The 18,719-nt window shown below is 38.1% G+C and overlaps 1 protein-coding gene and 1 pseudogene across 2 annotated transcripts in view; one reads left to right on the top strand and one right to left on the bottom strand.

The window, feature by feature from the left end:
* The window catches only part of Srbd1 (S1 RNA binding domain 1), a 209,274-nt gene that overhangs the window by 124,434 nt on the left and 66,121 nt on the right, over positions 1-18,719 (bottom strand). For both annotated transcript variants that reach the window (XM_008823071.3, XM_029558632.1), the window contains exons 13-14: positions 13,621-13,711; positions 12,920-13,027 (exon numbers count right to left, since the gene is read on the bottom strand). In XM_008823071.3, coding sequence (XP_008821293.1) covers positions 12,920-13,027; positions 13,621-13,711 — 199 coding nt within the window. The remainder of the gene's footprint in view (positions 1-12,919; positions 13,028-13,620; positions 13,712-18,719) is intronic.
* On the top strand, positions 16,936-17,031 carry LOC115068452 (annotated as a pseudogene).

Here is an 18,719-nt window from a genome sequence, read left to right as displayed (position 1 = left end):
ATAAAATTTTTGATATTTTAATACATATAATTTGATAGTATTTAGATCCCCTTTCCCATCTGCACATCCACTTACTGCCCCTATCCAATTTAATACACTCTATTACATATAAGACCTATAGAATCTAATGTGTGCCCCCCAAATGTCCTTCACTGTGGGTCAATCCACTCGAGCCTGGTTAAACCTACTGAGTCCCAACCTTGAAAGAGACTGTCTTTCTTCCTCCTAGCAGTCATCAGTTACCAAAAGTTCCTTAGGTTGAGCTGGAATTTCTTACCTACTTCCCCATGTCTATGCTGGGATTTTGTCTGGTTAGAGGTTACACTGGACTTGTGCATGCTGTCACCATTGCTGTGAATTCATATGAGTAACTGACCAACTGTCTGGAAAACTCCAGCTAGATGAGGTGGCACAGGCCTGGAGTACTAGCCACTGGGCTACAACTGCCATTTGAGCCCAGAGTTTGAAGTTATTCTGGGCAACACAGGAGGATTAACCTTTACAAATCAATATTTAAGACAGCCTAAATAAAAAAAACAAAGCTTTCAGCTAAATATGAGGAGTTATTTCAAGACATTTATTATATAGCATGTTGACTATAATTAATAATAATATGCTGTATTCTTCAGAAACACTAAGGAATTAGATAAATAGTACTCTCAAAATCCATAATTACATGATATAACGTATATGGTAGTTAGCTAGATTCAGTTATTCTATAATGGACATATGCTTCAGATTGTCATTTTGCACACAATGCTTACAATTTTATCTTTCAATTTGAAATTTTTGCTTACAAATACCAATAAAACACACTATTACTGTTTTATTAAATTCATTTTTTAAAATGAGCATAAGGAGCCAGAGAGATGGCTCAGTGGGTAAAGGTGTGCTGCACAAATCTGGCAATCTGAGTTTGATCCCATAACCCATATAAAGGTGGGAGGAGAGAACATATCCCATAAATTGTTCTCTGACCCTCACAAGCATGCCACGTGCCCTCTACTACCAACACACACATCATACACAAACACACAATAAAAAAACTTTTTAAAAGGCAAAGGATCTGAATTTGTATTTATCAAAAGAATTTAACCAAATGAAAAAGCTTATGAAAGATGCTCAACATTATTTAATCATAAAGAAATGTAAAATGAAACTACAAAGAGATATAACTTTGATCCTAGCTAGGATGTCTAAAATTCCAAGTCAAATAAATGTTATAAAAAGTGAATAAATTAAAGTTCTACCAATAAGTGAAGATCTGACAAATACTACAACATGTATGAACCTTGAAAACGTCATGATAAATAAAAGAAGCTGGGTACAAAAGACTGCACACGGTACGGTTCCATTCATATGAAACAGCCAGAGTCTGGGGCCAGCACGATGGCCCTGTGGGTAAAGGCACCTACCACCAAGTGTGACAACCTGATTTTGAGTCCTAGGCCCACGTGGTAGAAGGAGGTATGCCAGCAAAGGATACATGCTCTCTAAACTGGCAATGGTGACAAATGCATTACATGTGAATGTATTAAAAATTATGAATTGTATACTGCACATGGGAGAAATGTACAGTATGTGGTCTTATTTCAATAAAACTGTTTTTTAGACAAAATATCTACAAAAACAACAAAATCAAAAATGACTCAAATACCCATCAACTCTAAAATGGAAAATTATTGCATAATCATGTAAAGAGGTCATATGCAAATATAAAAGGAACGGATAGCATTTGAGCTCAAGAGAGATGAGATCTCAGGGAGAAGTGAGAAGTGTGAAAGAAGAAAGATGGGGTAACAGACAAGCTGGCACTGTTATGTCTTCAAGAAGTGACAGGCACAGTTCATTTTAAATTACTGTTTTCGTTATTACTTTTCTTTCCTTTTTTTTTTTCTTTTTCTTTTTCTGAGATAGTGTTTCTTGTTGCTCAGGCTGGCCTCAGTTCTATAGCTAAGGATGACTTTGGACTCAGATCTTCTTGCTTCTACCTTCCCAGAGCTGAATTTCAGGTATGTGCCACCATGACTGGCTTATGTGATGCTAGGCTGAAGAAGTGGGCAATGGATATGGATTTATGAACCTTGCCTCCACAGAGTCTAGGACAGACCAAGGTACTCAATAGGTATTTGCTAAATTGATGAATAAATAAATTTTGATAGTCAAGAGAAGACAATTATCTATCATAACCAGAAGTTATATTATCCTGATAATATTATATCCTGAATATATTACTACAGTAAGATCTCATCTGTTAACTGTGGAAGAGAATTAAAAGTATTTAACTTCTACGAAATGCCAAAAAGGCAAACTTTTCCTCAAGACATTAAATTCAAGAAGGCAAATACGCTTTACATTTTCCCACGAAGCAGAAATCTGTCACTTCTCACTAAGGAAAGGTAAACAAAAGGAAGACAGGAGAAGGGGTGGGGTGAATAGAAGCAAATGAATCTGAAAGGTCTGAGTCACTTCAGAAGCCTGGTGTAGGCTGAGGTTCGCTCAGGTCAGCTTCTTACCTGCTTCTGGTGTCTCCCTGCCAAGATCAGCAGCGTGAAAAATGCCAACTCCTCAATCTGAAAAGTTGAGCAGGGGTCTCCAACATCCTTCCCATCTTTCTGCACCCAACAAAATTATTTGAAATGGAAAACTCTTATTTTGTGGCTCAAATGTATCACTTTTCCCATCACTGTAAACCATCTAAAAATGGTATCTCCTACTGGAACTAGGCACAAAAATGTCCCAAAGAGTTGAAAGGTAAGGAACCCTTAAGAAAGGAAATAAAGACAACACCTATCTGACTTCCTCTTGTACAACTTGTGAGTTCTAATTCAAAATAAGCCTAAGACTTTGAAGAGAAAGAAATCACTAAATGCTAGAAATTAGAAGACATGGTTCAAAGAAAACTGAAGCATCCCCCAAACACTGCTTGTTCCTGAAAGACATTGTAAAGGCTTCTTTGCATCTACAGCCCACCAAGTTTTCATGATACAAACATCTGAATTCTAAGTCAGAAACACCTCAAGTATAGTGCCGTAGCAATTTAAAAATAAGAAGTGGGGTCGAGTATGGTGGCCCACGTATTTAATTCCAACACTCAGGAAGTGGAGGCAGGCGAAGTTCTTTGAGTTCAAGGCTAGCCTGATCTACATACTGAATTCAAGTCCAGCTGTGGCTGCAAGGAGACCCTGTCTCAAAAACAAAACAAAACAATACAAAAAAAGTAGAATATGATAATTTCAATGAAGCCAGCGGCATGGTTTAGAAAATATAGCTAGCTCATTCAAATCTGTAATGCATTAGAAGGGTGGTCTACCAAACCACTTACAGTTCCTTGTAGTTCTTACATTCTTGACTATCACTGCATTGAAAAATTTAAATGCTTTAAAGAATTGTAAGAATTTTAGGTAAACAAGGCAATAGAATGTGATAGCCAGTTTCGGTTGTAAACTTAATAGGATTATGAATCATTGAGGGCACTGATGTGGCCTAGCAGAGTTTCTGTGAGGGTGTTACGAGTGATTTAACTGAGGAGGCCTACCCGACTGTGGGCAGCACCATCAAATGGAGTCCTGGACCGGATAAAAGACAGAAAGAAGGAACCCAGCTGAGTGCAGCATTCATCTCTCTACTTCCTGATGTGGACTCAATGTGACCAGTCGCCTCACACTCTCACTTCCATGCCTTCCATTCCATAATGGACTGTGTCCCCTGAATGTATGAGTCAAAATAAGCCCTTCCTCCCGTACACTGCTTTTTGTCAGTTATTTGGTCACAGTCTTGAGAAAAGTATTATGTCCGCTATTCAGAGAGGACATAAAAACCAGTCAAAATACCCCAACTGCTAAGCTGAAGACTCATTTCCAAGTTCAAGCTGCTTACTGCCAAGCAGCTAATAAATACCACTTCATGATGCTTGCTTACAGTAACGCTTATCAAGCTGGGCATGGTGGCACATGACTTTAATCTCAGCATTCAGAAGGTAGAGGCAGGCGGATCTAGGCAGTATTGTATTTCACTATCTCCCATTTCTCTGATTATAATAGGTAATAACAACTTTAAAAAAATATTTTGTTATTTTTATTTTATGTGTGAGTGTACTGCTTCCATGTATGTAAGTACATCTGTGTCATGCAATGCCCACAGAGGTCAGAAGAGGGAGTCGGATCCCCTGAACTGGTGTTACATACAGTTGTTAGCCACTGTGTGGGTACTGGGAGCTAAACCTGGGTCGTCTGGAAGAACAGCAAGTGTTCTTAGCCGCTGAGCCATCTCTCCAGCCCCCATACCAACTTCTTAAAATAACTTATCTTGTCAGGTTTGACGGAGCACACCTATAATATAGCACTCCGGAGGCAGAGGAAATATGAACATGAGTTTGAGAACAATCTGTTTAGCAAGAGCCTATCTCAAAATACAAAAGAACAATATATCCTTTATGTAAAAGACAGCAATTAATTGAAGGAGCACAGGGGTCAAAGGGCAATGTGAAACAGAGAAATGTATCTTCCAGCCTTCATTCTACCACCCATTTGCTAACATGCATCTTTTCCAACTCCAAAAATCACTCTTTGAAAGGCAAGAGTTGAGTCATAGTGGAATACTGCAATGGTGGTAACAAGTCTTATTGGAATATAAGTAAGATATCTCCTATCTGCCTTTCTTAATCAAATTTAATGCCAAATAAACTGTATCTAGTGCTCTCTCACATGTACTAGGCTATCTCCTTTCATTAAACTCAAAATGAGATCAGCAATTCATTTTATATTGACCATTACAGTGTGTCTCAAATCTGCTTTTCTGGAAAAGAAACAGCTATTATTAAACTCCTTATGTCACTCAAGTGTTAATGTCTTATGCCTTACAAGCCAAAATCTTTAGTTCAATAAATTGCCGAGACTAGGTCTACATTGAAATTTATTTTCACACCATTATGAATAAAAAAGTAAGCGGATAAATGTACAAAAAATTAAAGACTATAAGAATACATTAATTTTAAAGTATTTTGCTACCATGCAAATGTACATTTAACATACATATTAACAAGAGTTTTTATTGTTAACATATTTTTTTAAAACCTCTATAAGTCAAGATTATGTTAGAATGCTCTAAATAAAGGTTTTCAGGCAAATAAATTTCATTTTCTGACACGTGCCATAATTTCAATTTTCTACTACTCAAATTAAGGAAAGTCTACAGTAAACATGATAGTAACAGATAAGAGAAACTCTAGTGAGAGTCAAAAAAGTAAAAGGTTTTACATATTTTTTCTTAAGTATGGATAAGTACCTAACCAATATTTGTAAGACAAAAAGAGTCAGTTTCAAAACTTAAGCTATAAGTTCGACCCTCACAGATCCCATCCCAGACACAACAGTCTTCAAAAGATGTGTTTATTGGAAAACATATTCATAATATATATGGGAAACCTTCTCTGGATCCCATTTCCTTTGTTCTTTCTTCAGATTCAGTTTCCTAATTATTATATTTAACAGCTTTTCTCTCACATGGCTCAGCAAAGAATAAACAGGATATGAATTTGAACCGGCCATACAATCTCTGAAAAAGATACTGACATTGCCTTTTATTCTTTCTGTCACAGAAGTCTCAGGATTCTCTTTGGCTACCCTCTTCAAACTTCTAATACCCCAGGTGCATGCCTGCTTCACTGAGTCATGAACAGTATACTGATCTGAAGACTCCCCAACCCATAGAAAAACACAAAATCAAGACTGGGAAGAAGCACAGCTGCAAGACCACACTCAGCCCCTCATGGGCTCTTCTGTCTCAGCACCACCACCCCACCACCACTGCCGCCACCACCATCCCTACCCTCCACCCCTCCCCCACCTCATTTCTCAAAAACTTGGAACAACTGCTTTAAATTTCTTTTAGTGCAGCAAGCAATAGCTTGTAAAAGGATGCAAACCAGCTGAAACACTTGACAGACAGTGTTAAATACCAGGGAATTCCTATCAACCATTTTACTTTAAAAGGCGCTTTGATGTTGGCTATCTTTCATGTACCTCTTTCATGGCACATTAATAAAGAAAACGGAGCTGAAGTAAATCAAGACCCAAGGTCACATCTAGAATTACAGCACTGTAGGTACCTGATGAAATGAGGATTAATGCTGCATGAGCAGTGAATAAATAAAAGCACCTCGACTCACCAATCAGGCAAGCTTTACAAGTGCTTCTGAACCTTATTCTGCAACCAGACCTGCGACACCTTTAATCCTCCATGTCCCTGAAACCTCATTATCATAATGTGAACCCAAATGTTAGGGTTCCTTCAATATGCAAGTGCTACGAAGCAGAAAAGCAATGGGAATTAAGTTGGGTGTAACCTTAGAAATGTATGGATGTGGGGAACTTGAAAGTGGTATTTCACTAAGTTAGAAGAGCATAATACAAAGATTTAGCCACATAAAACACATTAGAATCAAAAGCCTACCTCACTATGCCAAAACCCACAAATAAAGTAGACTCAAGAGCTCCTATTTTCAACTCTGATTTCTCCGGCCCCTGAATCTATGAGTCCTACCGAAACAAATAAAAAGGATCTTGGCAAAGGATTCCTGCAAGTCTGAAGTCTTCTCAAACAAACTGCAAAGAGAAAGTATCTAGTGATCCTCTGTGATCCAGACAGTAATATGGAACGACTCGTGTTCCTGAATAATCAATCAATAGATACTTCTTTTTAAAAGTACTGGCCAAAAGTAAGGGAAAACAGCAAAGTGTTTAATATCATGGAGAAGAACACAACACAAATGAGACTAGGCTAAGAGTTTATCTCAAATTTAAAAAATAATTCCATTATTCACCACTGACAATGCAATCCTAACCCTTACACATGGAATTTACCCCAGGAACTATGACCAAAACAGAGCTAAAACTATCTAATACATTTATCTGTATGGTCTACACACCTGCGTTCACTCTAACATAGAATTCAGAAATAAGTCTACACTAGACCCTACAAGGCAGCTATTAAATCCTAAGAGATGGACTCCTCCCTATCCTATAACATGGTCCTAAGTCTATCAAGAGTATTATCAATGGAAAGGTCTACATATAATTTCACTTACCTAGTTACAAGCACTAGTGTCTGAAAAACTATTCTTTTATATTTATTCAACTGACATCTCCATGGAAGAAAGCAGTGTTTATATGAGATGCGTACTTTAAGAAATAACAGAACAATAATAAAATGTGTGAATTATTTGCTTTTTAAAATGTGTACAAGTGTTATGCCTACATGTATGTAAGTGCACCCATGTCACGCAGTACCCAAGGAGGACAGAAGAAGGTGTAGGATCCCCTGGAACTGCAGTTACAGATGGTTGTTAGCTGCCACGCATGTACTGGGATTCAAACCTTGGTCCTCTGCAAGAGCAGCCAATGCTCTTAACTGCTGAACCATCTCTCCAGTCCCGATTTAAAAAAAAAAAAAATTATTTTTATTTTACGTGTGTTTGAGTATATTGCCTACATATATGTAAGTACACCTGTGTCATGCAGTGCCCACAGAGATCAGAAAAGGGCATCAAATCCCCTGAAACTGGAGTTATAGACAGTTGTTAGCTGCCATGTGGGTGACAGGATTCGAACCTGGGTCCTCTACAAGAGCATTCAGTGCACTTAACTGATAAGTCATCTCTCCAGCATCCCCAATTTTAAAAAATTTGTTCTTATTTTATATGTATGAGTGCTTTGCCTGAATGTATGTCAGTGTCGTGCAATGCCCATGGAGGTCAGAAGAGGAATGCCGGATCCCTTGGAACTGGAGCTAAGGATGGTTGTTAACCTTCATGCAGCTGCTGGGAACTGAACCCATGTCCTCTGGAAGAGCAGCTAGTGCTCTTAACCACTGATCCATCTCTCCAGTCCCTATTTGCTAATTTTTAAAATCATAGTAAAATGTCAATTTAGAGGCATGCCCAAGAACACAAAATTGTGGATACAAAAACTGAGGTTACACAGAGAAAAAGATATACAATAATTACTCAAAATAAGGACCTGTTTCTTCTATTTCTAAACATTACCAAAACCAAAAATCCAAAGTTCATCACTTACTATATTAATGCTCAACATTTTATTATTTAATTGACATTTAAATTCTGTTATAGCACATACACGTATCTAAACAGAACATCTGTTTTGGTTATATTACACTGTCTCTTTGGCAAGAACTTATAATAAAACTAACAAAAACAATCAAGAATCTGTATTGGAACTGGCAATAAAAGCAGATTTGTAACCCAAAACCTTAAGACACAAAACAACCATCACTGGGCTCTAGGCCAGTTCTAATCTAAGTCAATAAACAGGATGGGCTGGGATCACTCTTGCAGATATGTAAATTGGGCTAGAGACACAAAAACACATGGGCTACAAAACTGGTAACATTTAATTTTGATCAAAAACTGTCAAATTGAATTCAAATCCAAACATTATTTTTAAAAATTTTCTCCCCCCCCCCCGCCCCGCCTCATTATTTACTCCTTATGTCTCCTTTCTCTCTATACTTTGCTGAAACAGTCTGTTTACATATGTTCAAAAGCATTCTGGCCATTCAACAGGATGAACGTGAATTTCTTTCTAATGACTGAAATATCATCGGCATCCCAACAAGAAACCTTTCTGAAGAGTCCAATACTCATGATAAGCCCAGGAATGGAAAGAGGAATACGGACATGACAAAGACAACAAAATTCTACAATGTCACTTAGATCTCCTCTAGCTATCACAATAAAGAAGAACTGAAATATCTTATCACCTTAACCTGGCATACTCATAATATTCACACTGATATCCAAAAACAATTTAGCCCATCCTAAGCTCCAAGACTAATTTGTACCAGGCCTGGCAGTATATGTATGCCCGCCAGGAGAATCCCAAGTTTGCTGCACCCTGCCTGGGATACATAGTGAAGCTCTGTCTTAAAAATAAAGTGTGGGGGGACTAAGGCTACTTCATGATTACAGGGGAAGTCCCCCTGTAAAGCAGGGCAGTACTGCATTAATGCGAAAGATGTAAGAGCAACCATGACTTTTTCTCCAAATAAAATAGATCAGACTTCATAACATTAGAGGTTTTCTTTTCAATGTATATTTTTATTGAATTTTTGTGCATTTCATGAAATATATTTTAATCATATTTAGAACCCCTTCCTTACCTGCACCCCTCCCCATAGCCCACTCACAGGATTTCACACATTGTCATATATGTTAAGGCATACTGAGTCAAGTTTGTGTAAACAGATGTGAGTTTATCCATTGGAATATTATGGGTTTTACATTGCTAGATACATCTTGAACTGTATAGCTAAGTTCAGTGATTTGTTAGAAAGTAATTTGTTTAAACTGAAGCAAAATGCAAAGGTTCAAGAGATCCAGAGCAGGAGAAGTATGCTGCATATTATTCTGACAGAATCATCCATGATTAGAATTCAAAGAAATCTTAGAAAACACCCCATCAAAATTGTTATCAAATGCCTTCTAACAACACAAAAGTCAATTATCCAAATGATAGCTCATATAGTAGATTAGGTCCGAAACCTAGTCTCAAAAAGAACTTCAGACTTTAATTCTAACAGATCTCAATGTCCATAAATTTGAAAAGCATGCCTCCAAACCTGACTATAATAACCAATCCTGTGTCTGTGGCAAGGCATTGAGGCCCTCATAACCGACATCAATTGACATCCTTTAGGGAGCCACACAGCCACATCTCTAGTTTGTCCATATGATGGAATAGAAAGACTATTAAAAGGCATGCTGAGTGCAGAGGTGTCCATTCATAAGAAATGTATGCTGACTTCTAGAGGTTACTATTCCATTGTCCCCCTTTTAGGGACTCATAAAGTAACACTTTCATAACAATCCTACCTGATCAAAATCACACTCAGTTACCACTTGCAGAACCTACTACATGTTCTCTTTGGAATAGCAAAATAACATGTTTATCTCCAAGCTCACATAATTCCTCAACAATGACCAACAGTGGTGTGATGGCTAATCCTGGGTGTCAACTTGACTGGATCTGAGATTAACTGAAATGGGAGAGATCTTCTTAACTGGATCATCTGAAGCTGGAAGACACACCCTAAATGTGGGTATTACCTTTTGATAGCAGCCCACATAAAAGGCCATGGCAGAGGAGAAGGCTTTGCTTTTTGCTCCTTGCCTTCTCTCTTGCTGGTGAGTTCGTCTTGCTGCTGTAGACTGAAGACTAGCCGATCTTTTGGAATTCATCAGACCTTCAGCTCCAGATTGGAACTACTGAGACATCCAGCCTCATGGACTGAGTGACTACGGATTCTCACCCTCTCCAGTGTGGTGCAGCTATCATTGGACTACTTGGATTCTATTTTGTGAGCTAAGCTGATAAATCCTTATACATATATATTCTACTGCTTCTGTTTCTTTGGAGAACCTTGACTAATACAAGTGGATTCATCATTTTACTCATAAACTCACCCAGAACTTCAGAAAATGTTTAATCTGCTAGAGAAGATCAAATCGGAAGGAAAAGTTCCTTTATCTTATGGGGGGAGGGGTCATCCTATTTTAATTATATTTCATTTTCTATAATTGACATCAATTCTATCTTTTCAGCCCTAAAATCATTTTATCTCCTATGGTAGTTTGAATGAGATATGTCTCCAGTAGGTTCAAGTATCTGAACTTGGTCAGCTGGTGGCACTGTTTGGGGAGGGTCATGGAATCTTTAAGAGGTGAGGCCTAGCTGGAGGAAGCACATCACTGGGGGTGGGCTCTGAGAGTTCATAACCTTGCCCTGTTTACAGTTTGTCTCTTTCTGCTTCCAAATAAACTCTTCCTTCTCTAAGTTGTCTTGGTCTTGGTAGTTTTATCATGCATGAAGAAAGTAACTAATACATCTCCTTGGTTAATTATGATTTGAAACTCTGAATGATTTCCCATGTGGTATACAGAGGTATTTGGAGTAAGGGTACGGAGAGAAAAGAGAGAGCAACAGGGGGATGGTTGAGTCAGGACAGAAGTGAAAGGGGAATATAGAAATCACAGCCTATGTTAACTTACAAGAGCAAGTCTAGGTCAAAAGTGTTGAAGGACAGATACAGAATGTACTAGAAGCTATGCCTGGAAAAGGAGTTCCAGAATGAGTATCTGACAAGATTACAGAAATGCAAAATAGATCATCTGTTCAGAAGAAACAAACAAACAAACAAATGACAGCCAGAGAAAGCGGGGAGATGAGAAAACAAGGTTTCTTCACAGATATTTGAACTGGCAAGTAACAAGCAAATGAAATCGTTCAGCTGATTTTCCTAAAGCAGTCACTATAAATTCTGATTAGATATTTGCATCGCTTAAAGACTTCAAAAGCATATAATGCTATAAAATGCTAGCAAACAGATTCTATAAGTATGTTAAACGAATAAAACCTAATGACAAATCAGAACATCTTTCTAGATGGCTCAATTATAGGAAGACTTCTACACACCACCACACAGACAGATCAAAAGCTCTGCCCCATATTTACTAATATTCTGAAAAGAGGCACTCAGTCTTGACTTATTAAATTTAATGAAATAAAAATCAATGATCTTTAAATAACTTCTATACACAAGCCATTTGACATATATAATAGCTTAGACATGTAAGTCATTAGAAGTGAAAGGTTATGTGGATTTCCAATGTTGATAATTACCAAACTGTGTCCCAGAGATGCTGTACAAATTTGCAATTCCCATAGTAATGTATTATGGTGCTGCTTATTTTGCCAATGTTTTGCCAACATTATTTTACGGGAGTTTTCATTTGTATTTCTTTATTGTATGATAAAACATCTTTTCATATACTAAGGAGCCATTTTCTCTTCATCTTTTGTGAACTATGTGTATTTTGTTCATTTTTCATATCAACTGTTTTCTTACTGATTTCTAAGTTCATGTACTTTTTTTCTTAAGTATTTTGTATGATATATGCTCATAATTTTTTCTATATCGTTCAATGGCTTTGTAACTTCAGTTCCAGGGGATCCAACACCCTCTTCTGACCTCTTTGGGCATTACATAACACGGGTACACCTACCTACATTCAAGCTTTACACTCATACACATATAATAAAAGTAATAAATAAAATATAAAAATAAATAAATACCATACCAAAGTCTTGATGTTTTCTCTTAGTGTGTTATCTCATTTTTACTGTTACTAAAAATTCTATGACGTAGGTACTCTTTTCCCTATTTTAAAGATAAAAGGGAAAGAGATGTAAGAAACCCTTATATTTGGAAAAGGAAGTGTAGAAGTGGACAAGAGAGGGTAATGGAGGGGGAGAGCAAGGGTGTGTTTGGGTATGGGTGCATATGTGTGTGAGTATATGTGGAGGCCACAGGGCAACCCTAGGTATCCTTCCTTAGGTGCCATCCATGTCTACCTTGGTTTATTTTGGTTTGGTCTCTTACTGGCCTGGGACACCCAAGTAAAGCTAGGGAGGTTGCCAGTGAACCCCAGAGATATACCTCTATGTATCTCCTTCTCCCCAACACTTGGATAAGAGATGCAAGCCGCCACACATAGCTTTTTAACAAGGGTCCTGGGGGTAGAACTCAGGTCCTCAAGCTTGAACAGCAAGCACTTCACTGACTGAGCTATCTCTCCTAAATACCAGTTATGGTAATTACCTCTCTTATACTGAGTACAAGCAGGAAAATCCCATGCAAGTAACTGAACCTTGATGTGCTGCTGCTGTGAGAGCTTTCAGGGCCCTGCCCTGCTCTAATAATTCCTGCAATGTTCTTCTTAACAGCAAGAGGTGGTCTGGGAATCAAACAAGACATATATTCAAAGAAGGGAAAATTCATCACAAAAGGAACCTGACAAGGTCCTATACCTTTCCAAGAAAACAAATATTCCTACTGCCCTTACCAGTAAACAACATCCAGTGGTGCAAAGTAATTTTTCATTATTAGGTCAGCAAAGTAAGCTTCAGTTTCCCGACAGGCAGTTCCATTTCCAATCACCACTGTGCTGCAGCTTCAAGGGAGAAACAGAATGAGAAACTAGGTGAGTTCAAGGCAGGCTCTGAAATCAAGCAAAGAAAGCACAGAAAGCACAAACTACTATACACTATTCTCTCGCAGGCACATGCAACCTCTCTCCAGTGTAGACTAGCACAATGCCCCTGAGTTTGGTATGTGAAGCAGGGGAGAAACACTTTACTGTCATCTTAAGGTCAGGCAGCTTTTTCCGGTCTCCAAGAAAAAAAAATAAACATCAGTAAGTAAACTCAGGAGCATTCTAAGCCATAATAAACAACTAAATTATATGATGTTGCCTTCTGAAGTTTCTAACTACTACCATATCCATTCTTCGGGGGGTGGGGGGGGCTCTCCCTTATGCCCTCATTATCACCTCCACTTGAAAGGGCACAGAGGAAGGGAGAGGAACTTCCCTATAGTCTCCATATGTAGAGTTCTCTAACAATTCACCCCAGCATTGTTTCAGGGTTCCTTCTTACTCCCCAAGGCATTTCCCTTAATCCTGCCTTCCAAATTAGGAACTCTAAACTCATTTCTGATTGGCTGAGCCACTGAAATAAATACTCAACAGGCTACTTATTTTCATACTTGAAATCCAGCAAAAGCCTCTTTATCTTCTCTGCCTCTCTGAAGCCTTGTCCACAGTGCAAATATACCACATCAGCATGAAGTATCTGACCTTTAAAAAAAAAACGGGGGGGAGGGTATTGTAAGAAATTACTGACTATAATTTACCAATGTTTATATTAAGCAAGTTGCAACAGAAAATGGGACTTCCTAATCTTTTAAAATGCAATCTGAGGGCCAATCAGATAGTGGGTAAGGACACTTGTTACCAAGCCTGAGGACCTGAGTTAGATTCTGGAACCCACATGGTGGGAGAGAACAAAGTCCCTCTAGTTGTCCTCTGACTGCCACATGTGCACTGTGACAGATGCCCCCCCACCCCTAAATAAAAATGTTAAAAAAAAAAAAACATTAAAATGCAGTCTGAATCACACGTATTCATTCAGTAGCTCAGGCTCTCGCTAAGGACTCAGAAATGCTGTTATTTTCAAAGTACAAGGATTCTACTCTTCCACACAAAATCATTAGCAATTGGATATTATGGTACACGTATAAAAGAATGCTTCCCAGTAATACCCACTGTTAATAGTAGCTAAAGCTCACACTTGATATGTGTGATATGATTATACGGTTATCTTTTGTCTTTTAAGTTGTAGACATATGAAGTTGTTTTACTCTGTCTACTTCTTTTTTTAAAATTATTTTTATTTTATATGTAGGTATGCTTTGCCTTCATGTATGTAAGTGCATCATGTGCATGCAATGCCTGAAAAAGAAGATGGCATTGTATTCCCAAGAATTGGACTTACAGACAGTTGTTAGCCACCACATCAGTGCTTGGAACCAAACCTGGGCCCTCTGCAAGGGTAGCAAGTGCTCTTAAGGCTGGGCCATCTCTCCAACCCCTACTTCATCTACTTCACTGAGCTACAAATGTAAGAACTGTAGGCTTTTCTGTCTTTATTATACATAATTTTTTTTCATTTTTTTAGACAGGGTCTCCTTATAGCCCCAGCTGTTCTGGAACTTGCTATATAGACCAGGCTGGCCTCAACCACACAGAGATCTGCCTGCCTCTGCCTCCAAACTGCTGGGATTAAAGGCATACACCACAATGCCCTGCATATAAAAAATTTAGTTAGAAATAAAAATATTACTTTGACGTTATTTACAAAAAGTTCAGGGTAATTACTTAATGAACAGAAATAAAAGAGTTATGTAAACATCTTAGGGAATTTGTAAAAGAGTCATGGAATAATCCCAAAGAAAGTAATGGATTAGAAATGAGTGAGCCGGGTGTGGCGCACCCTTTTAATCTCAGCACTTGGGAGGCAGAAGCAGGCAGATCTCTGTGAGTTCAAGGCCAGCCTGGTCTACATAGTGAGTTCCAGATCAGGTGGGGCTTCAGGGAGACCCTGTCTCAAAAAAAAAAAAAAAAAAAAGAGTGATGTGATCCCAGCACTAAGGAGACCAACAGGGACATTACTTCAGGTTCTAGGCCAGCCTGGCTACAGAGTGAGACCCTGCTCCCCACCAAAAAATTAATGTCAACAGGAAAAAGGGAAAAAAATGCAACAAAAAGAATCATTAAGATTTAAAGTAGAACATTACTTGCAAGAAATAATCCTTTTAACAATACCAATTAAGGAAGAGACACAAATGATATTAGAAATGAAAAAGCAATATAACTAGAGACATAACACAGCCTAAAAAGAAATGAATCTATTATAAATAAACATATAAAGACCTAGGGCAAATAATGAAACGAAAAAATTCCTAGAAAAAATATTACCAACACAGACTGAAAAAACTTGTGTCTAAAGTTCTAAAAAGAACAGTCTTGGGCTGGAGAGATGGTTCAACATTAAGAACACTGACAGTTCTTGGAGAAGACCTGGGTTTGAATCCCAGCACCCACATGGCAGCTAACAACTGTTCCCTAACTCCAGTTCCAGGGGATCTAACAGCCTCTTCTGACTTCCACGGGCATTGCACAACATGTGTGCACTTACCTACATGCAGGCAATACACTCATACACATAAAATAAAAATAATAAATAAAATATTAAAAAAAAGTCTCAGCAATGCAATACTGAAAAATAATCCATCAACTTTAAGGCAGAGGCAGGTGGATTTCAGTGAGTTGGGGCCAGCCTGGTCTACATAGAGCTAAATAGTCAGGCTCTGTCTGGAAAAAAACCAAACCAAACCAAACCAAACCAAACCAACTACCTAGCTGGCCTAGTGACTCATGCCTATAATCCCAACACTCAGAAAGCTGAGATAGGAAATCTCATATGGGGTTATGCAGTGAGTTAAAGGCTAACATGGGATACAGAGTGAGACTTTGTTTCAAAAATAAAATAAAACAATAAAAATGGGGAAAAAATCTAAATACTATGACTTATCACAGTAGCAGAGTAAATGATAAAATAAATGCTATAGAACATTTCAGTAGATGCAGGGAAAAAACACCGATAAAATATACTTCTCATATGTTGGAAAAGTGAATAGCATAACAAAAACATCAGGATAACAAAACCCAAAAACCCATTACTATATAACAAAAGTAACAAACTCTCCCCACAAAAACAAAAATCCAAGCATGTGGGAGTAACACCTGGACAGCTAAAAGATCTCTGCCCACCAGCATCTGTGTGGAGGAAGCAAGGAAAAGCAATGGGGGATGTGACTGCTCAGAGCATAAGTTCCCCAAATGGAAACCAAAACAGTCACTTTGAGAACAGAAGTTAAAACTGGTAAAGATCCAGTACAAGGTTGCTCAGGAAGTTCGGAAAGGACTAGAAAACTGATCCCTATGAACTTTTAAACCTAACAAGGGGAAGACAACATGCCAACGTGAAGAGAAACTGCAGGTACCACAGCCAACTGAACAAGGCAAGGAGAGGATGAGGAAAGGAGAAAGACCCAGAGAAGGAAGCGAGCAGAAGCCAGTGCCGCAACTGTGAGGCTTCGTCTCAGCCAAGAAGCTGCAGCTGATTGTTCTAATATGTTGGAGAAAATAGAAGTAAAAGTTCTAGTGATATACAGTTAGAAAGCCTGTCCTGACCCAGTATCTTCTTGAAAGTACTAAAAAGTAATTTTATGTAAAACCAAGTAACAGAAAAGGATAGTGGACAAATTCTATACAGAATTATTATTGTTTAAGGTAGACAATAGAAAAAGACTAGTTTAATATGCCCCCAAAACAGAGTATAATATATGTATATGAGTTTTTTGAAAAAGAACTATAGAAACTGAGGCAACATGCATTAGAATCAGAAAGCCACATGAATGAAGTAACACGAATTCATTTCTTATGGAAGAAAAAACACAGTTCTCACTTTAGCAGCACATTTGCTAACAATGGAACAATACGGAGATTAGCATGTGGCCTGCATAAGGATGACATGAGAGAAAAAAATTATTTCAGAAAGAAAAACATAGCCTAAGAGAAACACAGGGACAAATATACATGATAGTAAACATCCTAAGAGAAATAAAAGAGTAAAAGATAACTAAAGATGAAAAAGCTTAAAAGATGAAGAAGCTTAATGAGAATTACTATAATATATATTTTTAAGTATCAAAGAGAAATACTAAAACAAAAAAATTAACTAAATAAAGAACTCGAATAGACAGATTTAACAACAAATCAGACATATTAGATCAGAGGATTAATAATCAATAGAAAATAAAGCAAAAAAACTTAGAAAACAGAAGAAAATGAAGGATATAATTAATACAAGGTGAATGGCATATGCTTTCACCTTGTATTTAGGCTTTAGAAGCCTAAGGAGAAGTCATGTAAACACACACACTGTCAAACATATCACACAAAAACTCTTAGCAGCCAGAAGGAGAACATTACTTTAAAAGGAGCAGTCACAAAACTTTTGGCTAATTTCAACAGAAAATCTAACAACTAAAAAAGTGAAATGGCATCTCTTTTTAAAATTTTTTTTATTTATTTTATTTTATGTGTATTGGCTGCATGGAAGTACACCAAGTTGTGCAGTGCCACAGAAGTCAGAAGAGGGAGTCCCCTGGAACTGAATGGAGTTACAGATGGTTGTTAGCCATCATGTGAACCCAGGTCCTCTGTAAGAACAGTCAGTGCTCTTAACCACTGAACCATATCTCCATCCCCTGGAATGGCATCTTTAAGTAACTATCAATTAACCAATCTACCCATCAAAAATATTCTTCAGAAATTAAGGAAAAAGAGACTTTTTTCAGACAAATGAAAACGGAGACAATTCTTCATCAACTGACCCACATTAAAAGTAATGGTATAATGCCAGGCGTGGTGGTGCTCATCTTTAATCCCAGCATGCAGGAGGCAGAGGCAGGTGGACCTCTGTGAGTTCCAGGCTACCTGGGACTACAGGGAGATCATGTCTCAAAAATACCAAAAAAAAAGTAATGGTATAGAGTTTTTCAGGTAATACAAAAGTGCTCTAAAATGAGAACACAGAAATGCAGAAAGAAATGAAAAGCAACAGACCAGATAAAGTAACTGAATAGAGCAATAAAAATGTCTGATACTATGATGGTTAATCCTGGGTGTCAACTTGATTGGATCTGGGATTAACGGAAATGAAAGAGATCTTGATTGGATCACCTACAGCCGGAAGACACACCCTAAATGTGGGTGTTACCTTTTGATGGCAGCTGGTATTAAAGGCCAAGGCAGAGAACATCTGGCTTCTTGCTGCTTGCCTTCTCTCCCACTGGTGAGTTCTTGCTGCTGTAGACTGAAGACTAGCTGATCTTTTGGAATTCGTCAGACCTTCAGCGCTAGATTGGCACTACTCAGATATCCAACCTCGTGGACTAAGCGACTACGGATTCTCAGCCTCTCCAGTGTGGTGCAGCCATTGTTGGACTACTCAGACTCTACCCTGTGAGCTAAGCTGATAAAACTCTACACATACATATTCATTCTACCGTTTCTGTTTCTTTGGAGAACCCTGACTAATACAGATTGTGGTACCAGGAGTGGTTCTAGAGAAACAGAATTGAAAGGATGAACTTCTTTAATGGGCTTGTTGGTATTTGGAACAGGCTCTCTAACTCGGCATCTTCAGATAGCATGGGGAGCACTGAAAATCCATGGT

This window comes from Nannospalax galili, unplaced genomic scaffold (genome assembly GCF_000622305.1).
Source record: "Nannospalax galili isolate Female #2095 unplaced genomic scaffold, S.galili_v1.0 scaffold286, whole genome shotgun sequence".
Taxonomy (NCBI): domain Eukaryota; kingdom Metazoa; phylum Chordata; class Mammalia; order Rodentia; family Spalacidae; genus Nannospalax; species Nannospalax galili.
This window is presented reverse-complemented; position numbering and strand designations above follow the sequence as displayed.